This window comes from Botryllus schlosseri, chromosome 5 (assembly GCF_051294905.1).
Source record: "Botryllus schlosseri isolate E-star chromosome 5, Bs_hap1, whole genome shotgun sequence".
Lineage (NCBI taxonomy): Eukaryota > Metazoa > Chordata > Ascidiacea > Stolidobranchia > Styelidae > Botryllus > Botryllus schlosseri.
The window spans coordinates 5,100,335-5,119,505 of record NC_137240.1 but is presented as its reverse complement, the minus strand read 5'-3'; the positions used below and the strand labels follow the sequence as shown (position 1 = coordinate 5,119,505).

The 19,171-nt window shown below is 41.6% G+C and overlaps 4 protein-coding genes and 2 non-coding genes across 6 annotated transcripts in view; 3 read left to right on the top strand and 3 right to left on the bottom strand.

Annotated features, from left to right (window-relative positions):
• The window catches only part of LOC145438734 (uncharacterized), a 215,383-nt gene that overhangs the window by 107,564 nt on the left and 88,648 nt on the right, over window positions 1–19,171 (top strand). The window lies entirely within an intron of this gene.
• Window positions 4,162–6,768, top strand: LOC145438718 (uncharacterized). The gene is made up of 4 exons (XM_080316063.1): window positions 4,162–4,765; window positions 5,160–5,231; window positions 5,905–6,009; window positions 6,630–6,768. The coding sequence occupies exons 1-4, from the start codon at window positions 4,690–4,692 to the stop codon at window positions 6,677–6,679; spliced, it is 303 nt and encodes a 100-aa protein (XP_080172189.1). The 5' UTR covers window positions 4,162–4,689; the 3' UTR covers window positions 6,680–6,768.
• On the bottom strand, window positions 6,724–9,502 carry LOC145438716 (uncharacterized). The gene is made up of 4 exons (XM_080316061.1): window positions 9,089–9,502; window positions 8,004–8,183; window positions 7,616–7,730; window positions 6,724–7,274 (listed from the first exon to the last, which is right to left on the bottom strand). Exons 1-4 carry the CDS (start codon window positions 9,291–9,293, stop codon window positions 6,872–6,874), a joined length of 903 nt encoding a protein of 300 aa, XP_080172187.1. The 5' UTR covers window positions 9,294–9,502; the 3' UTR covers window positions 6,724–6,871.
• On the bottom strand, window positions 9,778–15,261 carry LOC145438717 (uncharacterized). Its single transcript, XM_080316062.1, has 6 exons — window positions 15,127–15,261; window positions 13,240–13,368; window positions 12,196–12,285; window positions 11,067–11,288; window positions 10,844–10,945; window positions 9,778–10,025 (listed from the first exon to the last, which is right to left on the bottom strand). The coding sequence occupies exons 1-6, from the start codon at window positions 15,173–15,175 to the stop codon at window positions 9,937–9,939; spliced, it is 681 nt and encodes a 226-aa protein (XP_080172188.1). The 5' UTR covers window positions 15,176–15,261; the 3' UTR covers window positions 9,778–9,936.
• On the bottom strand, window positions 16,486–16,558 carry Trnar-acg (transfer RNA arginine (anticodon ACG)). Its single transcript has one exon. It is a non-coding gene; the product is annotated as a tRNA-Arg (tRNA).
• Window positions 18,845–18,917, top strand: Trnar-acg (transfer RNA arginine (anticodon ACG)). The gene has a single exon. It is a non-coding gene; the product is annotated as a tRNA-Arg (tRNA).

The window sequence follows — 19,171 nt, the reverse complement described above, 5'->3', positions numbered from 1 at the left end:
TTTGTTCCGGTGTAGCGATTGTAGGATTGTACAATCTCTGAAGTTCCGGTCCTTCAACTAGTCTCTCTCTGCGCTTATCGACGACTTAGGACCGAGTGACACTGTGGGCTAAAGTAGCCCAGATAATCCTCGGGTAATTGAACCCAAGCGGAAGTCACCATTACGCTGGTGTACCCTTGTTTGGATATTAGTAGAGATAGGTTACCAGCGACGGTATTATGTTCCGTTAATAGACAGCGATAAACTAATCATGCAAACGTTGAACAGCCGAGCCGAAGTCCGTCAACTCGGCAACGTCAGTATGCTCTATGCTGGCTGCGCATAATTACGTCACACATCAGTATGCTGGCGGTGCATAGTTACGTCACACAGCTCCGGACGAATAGCCTGGACTATGGCTGCGGGCTATTCGTCCGGTTCCGGACGAATAGCCACTGCCATTTTATATATCAGCGTTTGGTGACTTTACCTATATCTCCTGAAAAATTTGGCTGGTATTTGAAATGTAGGTGTAATTTCGATTGACACCACACGATTGCGTAGCCAGGAAAAGATAGTACGGAAGGTGTTGCAGCGATTGGAGTAGTTTACTATCACACACCCTGCCTGACACCTTAGTCCAGGGGTTCTCAACCTGGAGGGCACGCCCCCCTTGGGGGGCGCGGGAGACTCTCAGGGGAGGCGCGAGAAATTTTTGTCAATTATGTCAATGTCTGTATACATTGTGACTAAACATGTGTTTCACAACCATTCTGAAGATACGATTATTGAAGATTAAACTTAATTCGTATTCTAGAAAGCTTGCCAAGCTCAAACTCTAGCAGTCGCGCTCAACGGAGTATAGGCTGACTTCAACTTCATTTGAGCAAATTTTTGATATTATTTGAAGATTTAGAGAAATTCCTACGTGCAAGTCATTCATTACTTTATAGCTTTGGCAGTAGCCTAAATCTCTGTGCGCTAGGTAGCTTTTGTTGATAGCTGGCGAACTGCACTGCCTAAAACAGACTTAGATGCAATATAGGCTGCCCGGTTTCGTCCTCAATTTGGCTATAAATCAACACATTTTAATTCATTTCCGAAACTGATCAAATTTAGCATGGCAGGACAGAACGACGCTGTGCTCTCTGTAGTCACTACCAGCATCAGGATTAGTCTCAGTGCAACCTAACTTGAAATTAATTGATGTGCTTTTCAATGTTTTTTTGTTATTTTCAAACATGTTTGGGGAAGTTTGTCAGCATTGTAAAAGACTAAACAACTGGAATGCGGATTCAAAATTGGCGTAAGATATACCTTATGTATATAGGCCTACTATCAGATCAGGGGTGGGCAGCCGGTACGGCCGCATGCGGCCGTAGAAGGGAATTTGTGCAGCCGTCGACGACTCATTCAATCAGTATGTGTTGGCAGCCGTAGACATGCAAATTGCAATTACGAATTCACTCCCGAATTTTCGAGAGATATTTTTTAATCTTGAAATTTTCTTTGCGCTCCGCGCAATTCAACAAGACTTCATTTTTCGATTTTAGTGCAGCAGCGCCCTTCTTAATTGGAGCAGGAATGGAACAGTTCATTCGCGGCTCTGAAAAGTTTTCGCGCCCCGTGCGACAATATGCACTCCCAGCAACTATTCATAACATTGCCACTCGCGATTTCGATGCGTACAATAGGCCGTTGTGAAAAGTAAAATAGTCCGGAGTTCACCGGGAATGGATATGGACAGTTTACTCTGGTATTTTGCGTCCAGATCGTTCATTGCCGCTATGCCCTGGAATGCGGCCTTAGAGAGAGAGAGAGAGAGAGAGAGATGATATTCTTTTTCGCCTGCACCATCGAGATGCTTTTGACGACGGAGTTGCGATACGGCCCCATGAGGTCATCTAGTCTGCGCCCCCGGTTTTTTTCTCCTCCATGCTATCCGTGATTGCTGAGCGCCTAGCAGGATAACTGCGGATACCAATTTCAGAGTCTTTGGTATGACCCGGCCGGGGATCGAACCCACGACCTACCGCTCAAGAAGCCGGACGCATAACCATTACACTATCTCGCGACATAAGTAATCGAAATGCGGCCATGATTAGCAAGAAGGTTGCACACCTCTGCATTAGATTATGTGCTCTTTTTGACATGACGATAAATGTAAAGGGGGTCAGGCGCGATTTTTTTTACCATCGCCAAGGGGGGCGCGTGTCAAAAAAGGTTGAGAACCGCTGCCTTAGTCTAACCAGAACAGAGATGGACTTTAAAAAAATCAATTAAAAGTAACAGAAGATAACATAAAGCTAAAAGCGACGGATATGAAGTGGCGTGTTTCGGTAAGCAAGAGAGATATCATGGTTCAGTAATCTCGAGCGCAGACTAGAATTCATAAGTTTATCTTGAATGTGTGCACTGGTCGTAGACATCAGGGATTTGGAGCAGCCGTAAATTTAAACTGCTCCAGCTCCGGCTCCGGAGCTTTCTTTTATGATACATTAGCTCCGGCTCCATCTCCGGAGCCGCATTATTACTACTGCTCCGGCTCTGAAATTATCGAATGGGCCTGTCTATATCAGTGGCCAATCCGCTGCCAAATGTGGCCCGCGAGAGGGTTTTGCGTGGCCCCCGAGGTAATTTCCTATTATATTATCGAAAATGAATTGCTCAGGTTGTGAACTTGCAATGCCAACCAAAAGATACAAGTCTGGCTTCGACACTTGTGATGTTGATGACTAAAATATCAGTTCCGACGTATTGGCAGATCCAGGGTCCAGTCACATTTTCAGTAAATCGTCGTCCATTACAATAAACTAAAATAGTAGTGAAATTTTTCTTCATGCTTCGCGTGTTTAATTGCCACACGATATCTTGCTTGGTAGCCTACCCCCTACTGAAAATTTTAAAAAACGCCCAATTTACCCGATTTAGTCTAAGTGTATTCGCAATTACGGGAGAAAGTCTTTTCGCGTTTGCGCTTGCATAAAAATCGTCGACGGTGAAATGTAGGCACAAAATGATTGTCGCATATTATCGGAGACCTTCGATATCGATGTGGCCAGACGCCGAATAGTCGTGTCCTTGCAAACTGAGCCTAGCAGGCGGTATTCAGTAGACCCGCAATATACTCCAGTAATAATATTATTGACCTGGTTTATTTATAAACTTTGAAAATTTTACCCGCTTGGCTCTGCTAGTGGACCGCGCACTCGTTCGTCAATTGCATGTGCCCCTTTGGCCATTCCTGGTCTATAAAGATTAGTAATCTACATAGGTTAGTTATCTATAGTAATCTAGAGTGTGTTAGCCGTCAGTAAAATCCGATGTAGCAACGAAGACATAGGTGCCGCCATGCCGGCTTGTGACGTCATCATGAATACTTGTCAATTGTCGATAAACGGACTTTACTCTAGGCCATTGCTGTGCACGGCATTAAAATTGAGGCCTGCTGTTCAATTATGATAAATCAGAAGATGTGGTTGTTGCATGTATAATAGCATCTTATGAAATACGTCGGAGCCGGAGCTACTCCTCAAATAACGGGTTCCAGCTCCAGCTCCGGTTCCGGCTGAATTTCATGTAGAGCTCCGGCTCCGGCTCCAGCTCCGGTGAAAATGCACGGCTCCAGGGCTCCGGCTTCGGGCTCCGGCTCCAAAGCCCTGGTTGACATTCACTAATGTTTTCATTATCTGATCTCTATCTGCCGCTAAATTGTATTTCCATTGTATTTCTAATTGTTCCATGATTCTGTGTGTTGTTTTCCTTTCCGTTCGTTCCTTTCTATTTATTTTTTATATATTTTTATCAGTTATCCACTGTGATATTTGCTTCTGTCCAGTGTCATATCGAGCTTCTCGTCTACCTAGCATGTCGCATTTCACTGTGCTGCATTTTGTAGTGTGATGTTAATTTGTGACTGTCTGATTGCTGACGAGATATTCTTCCACGGTCATGGTCCGTCAATTTGATCGACTGATGCCTTTCTGAATGTAGTGGCGTGTTAACGACTACCGAAGTAACATACGTGGTAATGGTAACCACCTACCGATGTCAAGTAGAAGAATTTTCCTCCCAAGCACGAATTCAAGACAACGCGAACGTTTGAGAACTAGACGCAGCACCGATCATTAGGGGACCTCTAGCACCAAGTCCTGCCTAGAGAGAGAGAGAACTATTTATTGATTTGTCCAACCGAAAAGAAAATAACATTGGCAGATGAAAGATAACAAGAAACGGTGTATGACAGGGCGTGATCGATATGACTCTGTTTAGGGTCAACTGGTCTGATCACTGCATTCAACAATTGCAGATATTATTTATACATATGGCTGCAATTGATTGGGGTCAATGAATGGAGCATATAGCATATAAATAATATTAATATGACGACAATGGACAGTGGACACTTCATAATTATATGAATCAGGAGGTGGTGGTAGAAACAAGAGAAGCTGTGCTATGGGCGGGGTGGGGAACAAAGACAGTAACAACCAATTGCTATATCTTCGTGTGTCAGCTATAAATTCGCCGTATCGGAAAATCTTCCGCGTATAAAGGGGTCGTTTCAAATGCTATCACTTCTATAAGCGGAAATTACACGGATGTGCGAAAGTCCTGCGTGATAAACATGATTACATCTGGCAACAATGATCTCGTTTGATTTTGTTCGTACAAGAAATCACAGAATTGTTCGCAATAGAGCTGGGTAGTATGAAATCAAGGATATTTTTTCACTCCGTAATTCCGTGCTTATTTTTGGTATGCGGAGTAGGTCACTGCAGACTACGTAAGTCCAGTTTGTTTCTCACTATACGTAAAGTTCTTATACTTAATTACTTCGTGAAGCGTTACGAAATCTTGTAATATCAGTTTTACAGGGCTATATTAGATAAGGGATATCTATAAATTATATACATTGATATTCCCAGAGAAAAGACGTACTTTCGTACTGGATATTCTCTACATGCAACACTTATTCTCAAGAAAATCCAATATTCCACTACCTCTACTTTTTGTATTCCATCCTATCTTATGACTAAAACAACTTCGTTTGACTTCTTATAGTTTGTAAGATTAGAGTAGGCCTATAAACTCCCTGTACTAGATTAGTGAGCATGGAAATAAAAATCAATATCAGGCGAACAATATGGAAAACGTAACATATACCTCTTTCCTTTCAGGCACGAACAAGCGTTTTCCGATAACTCGCCGTGCATCTATACCGCATCATACTCTTGTCACGCCATCACATGGTAGTCCTTATTCATATTAAGTTACATTTTTGAATATGTAGAGGTCAACTAAATGCCCGTCAATTCACGCGCAGTCATGTGAGCGGCGAGTAATTCTAGAATCGGAGTCCTTTACTTATCTTGTAATAAAAATATTAACGGATTCTGCAATCTGCAATTGGCCAGCAATTGGGACATGTGAACCATCAATTCATTTTACTGCGCAGATGAAAAACTTGAAAGCAAAATAGTAGGTTGGTGTGAACGTTCGCGTTCATGTTCTGTGTGTGAACCTCTGGAATTTGGAGGTTCGCGTTCATAAACGAACCTTGATTGGTTCTGCACTCTGCTCCTTTTTCATGCATTACAATTTTGACGTCAATATAACGTTTTTGGTTGAAATTCTTTGCATTTCAACTCCGAACCACTCTCCGCATGGCGCTGGCAGCATATCAATAAATTCAGTACTTAACGAGCACCTTGCGAATTTCAAAGATTGTGTGCTCGGAATATGATTGTATGCGGTCACAATTGTCCAAACGTTAGGTTTACAACTAACCTTTCCTGATTTTTCACTATCTCGAAAATAGTCCTTGTTCATGTTCCTGTTTAGTTCGGAAGCTAATCCTTCCATCCTTTCTTGACTCTACATTTCGTCACTAACTCGTTTGCAATCATACTTATTTTATTCCAGCTTCACGAGTCGCTCTAGCGAAGATATATTCAATGTTCGATGCATTGAATCAGGCAAACGAACGAGAAGTTATCAAAATGCTTACTGAAGTCGCAGACCAACACGGTAAGTAAGTAGTGAGGAGATAATACTTTTTGTTTGTTTTTATTGCTGGATTAATTCGGGTGTGACATAAATTCTGCCAGAACAGTTGACGTCGATTATAAACAGTAATTGCTAATTAGATTATTTCTAATGGGATTGGATATCCGATCCTTTATTACGCTCCGAGTAGACTAGGCGCAATTCGAAGGATACTTTGGTATTTTGCAAATTAATAAAAATGATAGCAGTAGAATTGAATAATAGCAAAGTTTATGAAATCCGAATAACGTCCAGCAACGATAACAATCCCAATGGGTACAGACCACAGCCGAGAAGAACGTAAGTTCAATATGTAGTCTTACTCGCCTGAGTAATAATTAAGTCAGTCTGATTCTACCGCGATTTCGACCTGGTACAATATTACGTTCCCACCATAATATCTTCATCAACCTACAAGGGTCTTTCTCGTGGCTATTTACCACACTATGCATCGTCTGACAAATTTAAAAGGCATTACTACCGCTAAATGAGTACGTCACCCAGATCAGGATATAATCAATTATTTGCACATCGACGTTTACGCTTTTTTGTTTGCTTGCCGCTTCCTCCAGTAAATGAATAGTTTCTTACATATTTTGCAGCATCTACCATAGCCCACCACGATAAAGGATTCAGGGGATATGTCGCATAATGTAACATTCGACGACCCCATGATTCTCCAGTTGAAAACGCTCATTATACTAAAAGTGCAATTTATTTCATGTGCATTATAGACAGCAACCGTTGGACAATGACGAATCAGCTAATAAAACAGTTTGTGCGCATATTTAAAATGAAATGCATATACATGAAACAATGAATAAATATTTTCGGTATCGTGATATTACTGCATTTCGAAGGCAGCATTCGTATATCCCTGGGACAAATCCACCTGGCGATATTCTGCGTCTTCCTTCGCTACGCTTGAATGAATCGATTTGTTTACTTCATAACTATTATTACAGTTGAATGTACCATGTTGCTTCCGATTTCCGCCCTCGTTTTCCTTTTCTGCTGGGCTACTCTGCTTTTGATCGTTTGCGGTATTAGAGGGATTTCTCGCGGGGGATGAACGAATGTCGTGCAAAGGCACTGTGCCCCGTGGGACTGTTTCGTACGACCGTCCGAATTCGAGAGTCAGTGACGAGCCAGACAGCATATCGGGCGTTACGGGGTAGCCAGACGTAACTGTCGCTACATATTGATGAAACTCTGTCGAGCTTTGAGCTTTTCTCAGTTGTTTGTGTCTGAAAATAACGAACAATTACCATGAATGTGGATCAAATCAATTGATTTGCTACGGTGACATAGTTCGTATCGTATGGAGATATTATGTCAAATCCATCCAGGACTGCTAAACTGGCAATATGCAGAGATCATAGACGTTACCATGAATTATGTATAGCGGCATCGGATATATAAGGATATATATCCGTCCGTGGTTCACATACATCTTGATATTACTGATCTTTTGCCATAGTCATTTTTAGAGCGCAGTGCCCATTCAATGTCCACGTCTTGTACAGGGGAATATGGACCCGCAACTGTATTTCCCACATAGTGTAATAAGTATAGTAAACAATGGTACCTGACACAAGCAACAGAAATTATAAATAAAATGACGACCGCGAAAGAGATGATCAGAGGCAGGAAAACAGTCATGAAGGAAGAATTCCCATCATCATCATAATCCCCATGGTAACCTGCAATAGAATGTAAGTGGAAGCAAGTTACTGATAACGTTAGGGTGTAGATCAGCAAGGCAATGCAAGTAGTCAACCAACCAACGATGTATATATGGGAAACGTACACAAAATTGGCCTACGTCAGGACATATAGGCTATACCCGACTCAAGTTTCAAGTGTGTTGATATCAACGACCTAGCACTGTCAATAAATCTAAAGCTTCCATTAGAATTTTTCGACACAACACAAGTAGGCCTAATTCACACGTGCAAAAGACGAATATTTCCTACCCTCGCACTGTTGAAAGGAGTAATTCAACCGCAGACCATGGCCTTGCGTTACGGTCTTCAAGTGCAATAAAGTACAAGACGCCTTGCCTCCGTCACAACCGTGTTGGTAGTCCGATGGCACATCGCAATTTTCGAACGACTGGATACAGAATGGTGGCCGGGAGTGGCATCTGTCTTCACCTGTTGAGAACTTTAACCAAATGATCTCTGCGTGATGCTAGTTCACTACATACAAACAACGTCGTGATAACGGCGTTACAAGATTTCCTAGACTCAGACGCCATGTGTGTACCGGATATACACGCTAGCGGATATCGAATATATTCATACGATTCATTTCATTTCCATACATAGCGCCGTCGCTAAGGGTGCATTTAAAACAAAATTTAAATAAGCATGTTTAAAACAAGGCCCTAAATTTAAACATGTTTTTTCAAGTCATGACGTCACGAATATTCAATTGTGACGTCATAGTGAATTGGCATTGACAATTTTAAATATAGGGTACATCGGGGCCCTCGAATTTTTGATTGTTATGGAGATTGGCATTGGGACGCAACAATGCTGGACAATGCTGTCTGGCTCTTTTTCTCTTGAGCTACTCTCTCGTTTCTCCAGACAGCATTGTTGCGTCCCGATGACAATCTTCATAACAATGAAAAATTCGAGGCTGATTGTGGGAGTTCCAGGTCCACGAGCGGAATAAAATTTATATTTTCGTAATCAGTGCAGAGACAGCTTTCGATTGATACCTGTTTTACCAAATTTAATGCTCGGCAAGCCTGTCAAAAAGGACCGTCAAATTGGCTGGAGCCAAATGGAAATTGTGACGTGATACAAATTCACTGAGGCGTGAGATTTGCCTGTATCGGCACCATATAGGACACTACGGTAACAGCCACAGTGGAAATAACGCGAAATGAATCGTAATTTAGTTGAAGTGTCGCGATCATATGTCATAATCGTTATGACGTTGAAAAGCTACATCAAAATAGTCGAGCTCCCTGTGCCTTAACGCTACATCCCTTGTCAATCCACGCTTTCTTTCATTTAGTGTATTATGTAGTGTGGACGTGAAGACTTACCGAACACGGTGAGCTTTTCCTCTGCGCAGTCCAAGTCCACGGAGGTGAAGTTTAAAACAATGAATTCACCGTCTTCTTGCTCTAAAGTACACTCCCGCACGACGCCATCTTCATTCCGAAGCGACAGTGTGCCAGACTTGTCGTAATCGAACTCTGTATGCTGATCACGCAAATGTTCTGACCGTTCGCACCCTCTCACGATCATTTTGTCTGATTGCAATCACGACAAAGTCGATTCATCTCAACTTACCGCCACAGAGTAATTTAAACGTCCCCAGCTACCTACATCTAACTTTCCGAAATTGCTTGCCTCAAAACTTATCTACGCGGTCTTTTGGTGTTAGACGTGGCGAAAATGCGGTCGATATGCTAGTCTGGTGTATATTTCTGCCAACCGCATTCAGTTACCACAGAGTTGACTGCGAGCCCTATTGTTCAATGACGTATTTCCTCCTTTGCAATGCTAGTTAGTGAAAGCGGCTAATGCGTCGTGCACTTTGTCATCCGTCTGCATAATTGCGAATGCGCTAGCGTCACCAAAATCACCCCAGCCCGGCTGCGGTTTAGCGGGAGCGATGTGAAAACGGGTTTCGTGCAGTATCGTTACGGCATTTTGAAATGTGAATATTTGATACTAGGGTATTTGACACTTCTAGATTGTAGATTCGCAATATAAATTCATTATCGGATTGAAGGCGTGCTTTAAACAACATAATATATTCGCTACCACAACAAAATATACGATTGTAACGTATCCATGAGCACGACATGACAATACTCAAGACGACAGGAGAGAGAAAATGGCGTGGTCGAGTGCCCATAATAAATATGCAGAGGTATGGAAAGTACTAATAAAACAGCACAGTTGTTACAACAGCCGTAAATAACAATGAATTGACTTTTGCAGGCTGCACAATCGCCGAAAAATTGCAGGAATCTGAAAAACGAATGATATTAGTTGAAATGGATAGACATATTCAATTTAAGTAATTGCCAGCAGACGTGGTCAAAGTAATCATCGTTGGTGCTCTATAATTATAAGTAGTGATATCCCAGTAAGACAGAACTAATAATTTTAGCCCTAGTTTTGAATAATAAACTTAAAACTGTAATGTAGATGCAGTCCAAAATCATTACCACTTGGGGCAGTGCAGTATACAAGTGTGAAACAAAGTAATTTTACGCAGAGAAGGTCAAAGTAGTCATCGTTGATGCTCAAGTAGTAGAAGTAACGGCGTAAAATTCTCCTCGAGTAGAAATAGCGATATGCAAGTACGGAAGAGAGGGTAAGAGACTAGATTTACTTTCGTATGTACCATCAGGTAGGCCTACTTTGAATATGGAGATGCGATACGACCTTTAAGTAAGGTCATCTAGTCACCATCACTATTTTCTCCTCCATGCCATCCGTGAACGCTGAGCGCCTTGCTGGATAGCCGCAGATTCCAGTTTTTGAAGTTTTGGTCTGACACGGCCGGGCATTGAACCAACGACCGGTCGCATCACCCACACGCTATATCGCTCGGAAGTATTCCATAGGTCTAGTTTTGCGTGACAAACTCAAAACTCTGAATCATAAGTGGCAGTAAGTCTAAAATCAATGATACTTGAAGAAGTAGTGAATATTGCAAGAAGGCAAAACCTATTTGATTACTTCGAAAAAGCGGAAGTACTTATTTACTGACCACCTTTGATTTTCAGAATATATATTACAAAGATTTTTCAATAGACCTGAAATTATTCGCCCCATCTTACCTCGTGCACAGTAGCACGTCTCTGTTTGAGTGCCTAAAGTATTTGTGACTCTCGTACAACCTCCCCGTGTCGCCCCTTTCCCGCAAGTGCGACGTACCAGGTCTACAAATATTCGAATATATTCTTATATGATATGGATGTAGATGAATAACGGGTTTCGGCGAGACAAGGTTAATTCCATCGACGAATTGACGTAATAGCAAGGAAGAAATAGAGCTTGTACCTCCTGTGGTTATAGATACGCAATGCGTTGTGCTTCGTGGGCATGTCGTCAAACTGTGCGCCGTCTTACATCCCCTGCAGTCAAAGCATTTAAGGATCTTTTCAGATTGCCCGTATTGAAATTGCGTGTCCCGCAGCGCGGGGGTGGGATTTGTATCCGCTGTCTCTTTCGACATCGACATTTCGATCGCACGTGCAGTCCCGTCAGCGCTGTTACAGCCATCTGAAATTATAACATTGTTTATAAAAGTAATATGCCGCCGTAGTGCTTTACGGCGCAATCTTCTGCTGCTATGCGTATGTCGATTTCGGTCTAAGTTTGATTACTATATCTCACGGTGTCATTTATAATCATTGCCGTCTATATCTCAGTTTTAAATGCTTTTGAAAGGACGAAAATAAATAATCAAATTAACAGGAGTGTCCTGATGAATCTTGTTTCTGCTCACACTTCGGCTGCAGCACATGGGAACGTTCATATCGTTTTAGAACAGTGGTTCTCAAACTTTTTTAGACAGGCCCCCGATATGATAGTGAAAAAATTCGCACCCTCCCACCTTATTGTCATATCACAGAATGCAACCAGAATGCTAGCAATCTCAACGGATAGTTTGATGGCATGGAAAGTGATGACTGTCGATGAGAGAACTCTCAAATATCAAATTCGGACTACACACAGAGCAGATGCTTTCACGCCCCCCCCCCCCCCTCTCCAGTTTGAGAATCACTGTTCTATAATGTCTATATCTGCACGTTTCAAGGGTTAAACTCGTAGTAGTGGATTTCAATCAAAATCATATCAAGAAATATTGTTCTGATACCTGAAAATCGTAGGTTAGGACAGTGGTATTTTTTCCATATCGCATCCTTTTAATCAAGTTTCATAGACTAGCGCCTCCTATATTTTAAGGTTGTACTAAAAATAATGGGGTAGAGGGCAAAGTTTAATTGCGGACTTGGGCTTAGTTATTTGAAATATGTCGCGCTTGAATCGATGAGCCCATGTGGCGCCCCCAAATGGTCTATTCAGTGTGTCTGTTCCCTTCAAATTTGTCATCAAATAATTGTCTTTGTACGTAGTATGGTATATTCGCTGCCCGCTTCGCGTCGATACCAATCTACTAGTTTACCTGATCCGCAGGAGCATGTTGTGACATCTCCAGAACTGACGCATCCGAAATCATTCGAGTTATCTCGCGCAACGCAAAAGCGTCTGACTCCTGTATAGACGAAAATAGTACAGTGAGCGACCAGTAGGAGGGAAATTGTTGACAAGCTAATATCGTCAAATTAACGACAAGGTGAGATTCGGAAGGCGCGGTTCACAGCACAGAAGTCCACGCACACAAACAGTTATATTGAACTAAGCGCGCATCATTTACATGCAACCAATCAAACGTATATACAATCTTTAACAGACTCGTGCGAGGTGTAGGTTTACAGAAACTTCACGAAAAGCTGATACATTACATATACTGATTTTTGAGAGTAGAATGTAGTTTGGGGATTGGTTTGAAGTACATTCATGCAAGACAAATTCACAAGGATCGCGTTAAACAACAGCCATCACACTAACCGCTGTATGTATTTCGAGGATTGTAGCTATATGTAGCGTCATTAGTCATTTTGAGTTAGTTGCGGAGCTGCGCCCCGTAATTTAGAAACTAGCCATCTCCGATTAACTTGAATAAGTTCCCGACCCCTTGACCAAGTCTACGTTTTGAAACTATTTATTTGACTAATATTGATACCTGCATTTTACGTCCACTTGGAGTAGTTTTGACGCGTCTTGGAAATGTACGACGTACTGCGACTTCTATTTGAGTACTATCGCTGACTATTTTAACCACATCTCCATATACATAGCGTTGTCTATTGCTTCCGGCTTATGATTGCACGTCCAATAAAACATCGATGGCATAGCAAAACATTGAACACGACGCGCCCTTGTTAACTCCTACACAAATCGTGACAATAGCATTACAATCGATTGCGGTAATTAGATTACGGGAAATGATAAATGTTTTGACAAATAAGTACGATCATATATGAGACGCGAATCGCAGCACGAAGTTCCAATATCATTTTATCCGCATAATCGGAAACAGTTCGCTTACATCTTCTCAAATATGTATTCTTCGCCTCGGCATATACATTCATATTGCTCTGCATACCTGTACTTGATGTTTCGGTCCCGCATGCGGGCTGTAAAACGTTATAGATTTCGCCCACACATTCCTGGGGTTCCGCAACAGCGCTGCACTCACTCGAACTATCGCATTGAAAACACTGCAAGCAGGTATCTGTAATGTTTTGAATATTTACCTCGTTGTGTCTTTAGTTACTGGTATGGCATGATCGTTTATATATTTCTTGGGTGCAGTCATCATTTAATATTAATTCATATGAATTATTGTGGCCTGGTGCACTGCGCATTACGCACATAATCGAATATCAGGACGTCGCAGGAGTCGTGTACAACACAGACGTCGACCCGGATAACATGATGTTGATTTCAACATATCTGCGTTATCTGTCCCAAGCAGATTCAAATTGTGTCGCGATTTCGAGACTTGGATGCAAAATTTTAGCATGCTACCGTCACTGAGCCTTAAAATTTACCACGAGAGGTCGAAATGATGTAACGCTTCGCCATGTATGTGGCATTTATAATACATTTACAATTTAGACCTGCTCCGCATTTGAGTTCTTTGTCTGATAAGGTCCAATGGCACAACAGTACATTCCCAACTATACCACAACGTAACATATGTATTATGTTCTATAGATTGGATACAACACTTTTCTGACGAAGTATCGCGGTTAAATTATTTAACTGAAACTGCGGCATATGACAGCCGGGTATATATCTCCGGATCATGAATTCACGGCATGGAAAATGTCAGCCGTGTAGAATAAACGCTTCTCCGGTCAGCATTGCTAATAATGACGCATGAATTATCTCGTCACCTCGCCAAACCTAGAATTACTGGCAATCTTCTAGCTATGCATGCTTCTGACAAAATCTTATTCCAGCGAAATACACACAAACTTTGATCTCAGGATGTGGCAAACGCGATTTCGAAATACGTATTATAAACCGGCCAAAGTCTCGTGATCCGAATGTTGCTCGAATGCAGGATTTATTTCCTACAAAAATCTAAAGCTGTGCGAAGCCCGTATAACTCAATTAACTCGACTTATATACGACGCTAGGGAATGTAAAGCTGTATAACCGGACCGAATTCAGTCCAAAGCGGATATGATAATTTTTATTTTTCGGTATGAGCGCATTGGATAATGGGCGTGCAATATAGCGATAGTTGCATGAGGTCAGCAATACCGTATACCGTAACATTTGACAAAAATTACACTGTAGAAAGGTAATTATATAACCTTGCTATTCCTGCTTTCACGACTTCATACACCTATATACGAAGAAAACTTAGTGACTCTTTATAGGTTTGACGAAGTAACAATGATCAAGAGAAATATGTAATAGTTTGACGGTACATCACACACAACACATACATAATAATGCTGTAGGCCTACTGTAGAGCTAAATAGACCACAGTGATTCTCAACCTTCGCGGCACCCTCTGAAAGGGAAAATAGCTCGCAGCGCCCCAGCACTTCTATTATCACTGTTCACCCCCAGTATCTGACCGTCTATACCTCATTTTCTAGCAACACCCCTCAGCAGTGCAATCAGCACCCCAGGGTGATGCGGCAAACTGGTTGAGGACCACTACGTATATGCCTTATTTCCGACTGAAATCCGAGATGGTGCCTATGCCTTACCACGGAATAAAACTTCATCAGCGATATTAACCCATTCAAACAGTCCACGCAATAACTACATATTGACCTCGGTGGATGTTGAAGAAAGAGTGTTCATAACATGGTTACATTTGAAATAGATTGTCCTAACATTCACAGTAGGCTACTTTCCCGCTAAACGATGCAATTTGGATTATTATCCACTCATAAGGTGCGATGCCTTCAACCGTTATAACCACAAATATCCACCCAATTATGACAATATATTCATTTCTACTTACATGTTCTGATGAAAGTCAAAAGTAAGAGCGCATTTAGAGAGGTCGGCATGATCGTTCGAACTACACACGCTAATTGAAATGCTTTTTAACCGGTCTTGATTGATCTGGCGATTCCCTGACTTCACACTGTCTTTATAAGTCACGCCTCCTAATCGAATGTCAGCAATTCTCCTTACATAATGCGATATGTATATGGTAAATTTTATACGTTGTTGGCTACAAAGTTTGAATGAAAACTATAATGATTTTATTCCAGCGTACAGCACACAATTTGGTGAATTTCCATCGTACATTTTCATTCCTTTGTGTACAATATGGTTTTTGGCATTTCCGAACAACAAAAGATTACGAGTTACGACACTGAACGGAACGACAAGTAGCCTATAGGCAACGAAACGGGATGGTGTTGTGTAGTAAAGAGTATATATATTGTCCTACAATAGCACGTAGTCCAGGAAGGCGTGCTGACGATGTCTGTCGCACAATGATGGAGAATATTCCAAAAAGAATCGTATTTTGAGCAATTATGCACTTACATGAACATTGAACATAAAGCGGAGGCATGCTTAGGCACAAGCTGGTGTGAATTCACCCGACGCGGTGAACTCCGTGCAATGCATCTTCTGATACAGACTTTATCTGAACATAGACGTAGTCAGGATGAAAATTTCTGAGGGTCGGAATTTTTAACACACGAATATCTATTGCGGCCCAGAGAGGACGAATGACTCCATAGTTGCTGGGTCAACACTGGTACTGGAACCGTTGATTTTGTCGTAAATATGTAACTAGGGTCATTCTATGGTACTGTCAGGTTTACCATATGTCCTCTCTTAAGAGGATTTGCCCTTTTTTTTCAATAAATTGAAAGTATCCTCGGAGGGAATTTGTCCTCCTTTTCTCTCAAAAGGATTAAAATGCCACAAAAAATGCGACTTTGACACAGCGAACGTCAGATTTTCGTAAAAAATTGGGTAATTCGGGAGTCGATCCAAAGTGATGACCTTTTTTTATTTTAGTCAACATAGTACAATCGGTCGAATAATTTTCAAAATCACTAGTTTTCTTGTCCGGTGCTGGAGCTTTCATAATTTATGAAAAGTGTCCTCCATTTAGGATCTCAGAATGTGGGAACCCTATTCGGTGGATGATTTCATTCGTATCTATGCTCCTCGCTGGCAAAGAGGCGAGCAATTGTGATGTAATATCCGTCAGCGGAATGTATTTTGGATATGAGAGTTCGATTTAGCTCGTGAAAGAAACCCTTGATCAGAGACGGGTGACTATAGCTAACTAATTCAATAAATTATGTTGTTCGCGAGGGTTTCTGTGAGAGAAAAGATAAGCGGAAAAAGAAAACGAGCACGCCAGGATTCGAACCTGGAATCTTCTGATTCGTAGTCAGACGCGGTATCCATTGCGCCACGCGCCCTGCTCCAGTCATAAACGAGTGGCTCATAGACAGTTTATATGCGGTCTACAGGAACCTATAATTTTAGAATCCTTACATGAACTTATATTGCGTAATATATTTGCAATCAATCGCAAATAATAGAATCGCACAATTTCCGGTTTCGAGACACGTCCATTTGTAATAGTGAAAATTTTTGTCCCGCTGCCAGCGAGGCCGAGACGCCGGTGTATGTGATCAAAATCCTCAAAAATGCACGGTTGTAATAAATCGAGTCGCGATTTTCGCTGACTCGAGTCATTTTCTTAAATACTACAAATGACTCGACTCGACGTGTCAATTTTTGTGTTGACTCGATTTTTATCCGAATCATTTTGCATGATTCGACCGAGTCATACGACCTGAGAGTATAACTCGGCCAAGAAAGGCATTTCGTTGTAAATTTGAAGAATATAGTAAAGTTATGATATTATTGGTATTTCATCTATCAGAACTGGTACTTGGGAAATAGGCCAGAAACCGTTAAATGTGGAAAAATTACAATATTATGAATGTTAGGCATTCAATATCACGCTAGCAGAATTGTAAGAAAGTGAGTTCAACGTGAATTGAAAGCAGTGAATTAGATTATTAATAAATGTTGCACAGTGGATGTGCTGATATTAGGTAATGAGAAGGGGAGGGTTAATAAATAAAAAAATAACTGATAATTTTCTGTCATAATTCGTAGCAATGTTAAACATGATACATTTTGAACTCTCTTTAAACCTCTATCCGCGTTTTTCTATTAAGACATTAAATGTATTTGGGATACTGCAAAGCTTATTGACTTATCGCTGCCTTCCGACCGGTGTGCAGCTTGGTGACATAGTCTTGCTGTTGAGCGAATTTTGGAGTTCTTCGGAAATTCGCCGTCCCTTGAGCGGGCGTCTTTCTTTGTGTTTTGTCATAAGACCGACTTAAATTACACTCTCTAAAGACAGCGACCTGCTCGACACAAACTAAAAGGACGGGTTTATCCGCGACTCCAGTAAACAAATATTTAGTGCTCCAAGTCGTCCTTGAATTTCAGCTATCGGCTATCTGTTTTGAAATGCCCGTTCATCGTTTCCGGGTGATCATGACTCACAGTAATCACGAGCACTGCTGATTGACTTGTTCTTCGAAATAGGGATTTGGAAATGTATCACGTGATAATTCCAAGCACATCCCGTGTAATGCCTGACGGCGGATTGTGACAAAAAGGTTTGAACTAAATTATAAGGAAATATTGACTTTAATTGTTACGGCATAATTTGCCACAATGACTTAATTTTGAATCTGGATTACGCATGCGAGGTATGTGGGCTAATCGCGACATAATAATGAACAGGCTTCAAATTAAACAGTATCATAATTATTCTATAAGTCAAAATGAAGAAAATGGACATAATAATGAACAGGCTTCAAATTAAACAGTATCATAAATATTCTATAAGTCAAATTGAAGAAAATGGAAGCGAGCACGCCCGGATTCGAACCTGGAATCGTCTGATCCGTGGTCAGACGCGATATCCATTGCGCCACGCGCCCGCCATGGCGCCCTTCCCGGTGCCAATACTCGAATTGTATTAAAACCACAAAGCAACGCCCACTTGCGTAAGCTTTACTTGTCCTTGTTTATATAGCTCCGTAGTCCGATTTCATGCCACCATATTGCGTGTAACCGCTTTACTTCGTAATCCGGTTGGCAAGATCTGTTATGCATACAGTTGCGTACAATCTTTATAAAGGAAAGGAGGGAGCATTATTCTGCTCTGACTTGAATTAGTTGCTGAATGCATTCTGCGCCTGCATTCGATGCAACATATCCGTTGAATCTGCAAATCTCTTGATTCATTTGAGCCTGGGTATAGTTGCCATCCTCTTCTGACAGTTAGATAAATCGACGACCGAACACCGTGCGCAAAAAAACAAGGAATTGCTTCTGCAAATTGGTCAACACACACACACTCATATATAAATACACAGTTTACACACCCTCCGTATGTATGTATGTATGTACGTACGTATGTATGTATGTATGTATGTATGTGTGTGTGTGTGTGTGTGTGTGTGTGTGTGTGTGTGTGTGTGTGTGTGTGTGCGTGTGCGTGTGCGTGTGCGTGTGCGTGTGTGTGTGTGTGTGTGTGTAAGCAGCCACTTGGCTCGGGCAGGTTAGAAGACGGCGGGCTCTTGACCAGATTATGGAGCTCATTGATTCGGTGCTGGAATAATTCACAGTAAGTAATAGTACTTGGTTATCAAAATAACGCTCCATCTTCAGGTGGGCGCGTGGCGCAATGGATAACGCGTCTGACTACGAATCAGAAGATTCCAGGTTCGAGTCCTGGCGTGCTCGCTGCTTTTTTAGCAAGTTGCAAATTAACATTTTAAATTCTGTGTTGAAATTGCATATAGAAGTCGCCAGGTTGGTGGTCGCTAAGATGCCAGGATCATATCATGCATACTCGACCTCGAGGATATTGATCCAATAGTCCAGAGATTGTAAGCCATCTTTTGAACTCAATTCTGGAGGACAGAGTTTTCGACCCGATATGCAAATGTGGTCGCAAAAAGTGTGTACGGCTGTCTTGAGGGGCGTGAAAGCATCTG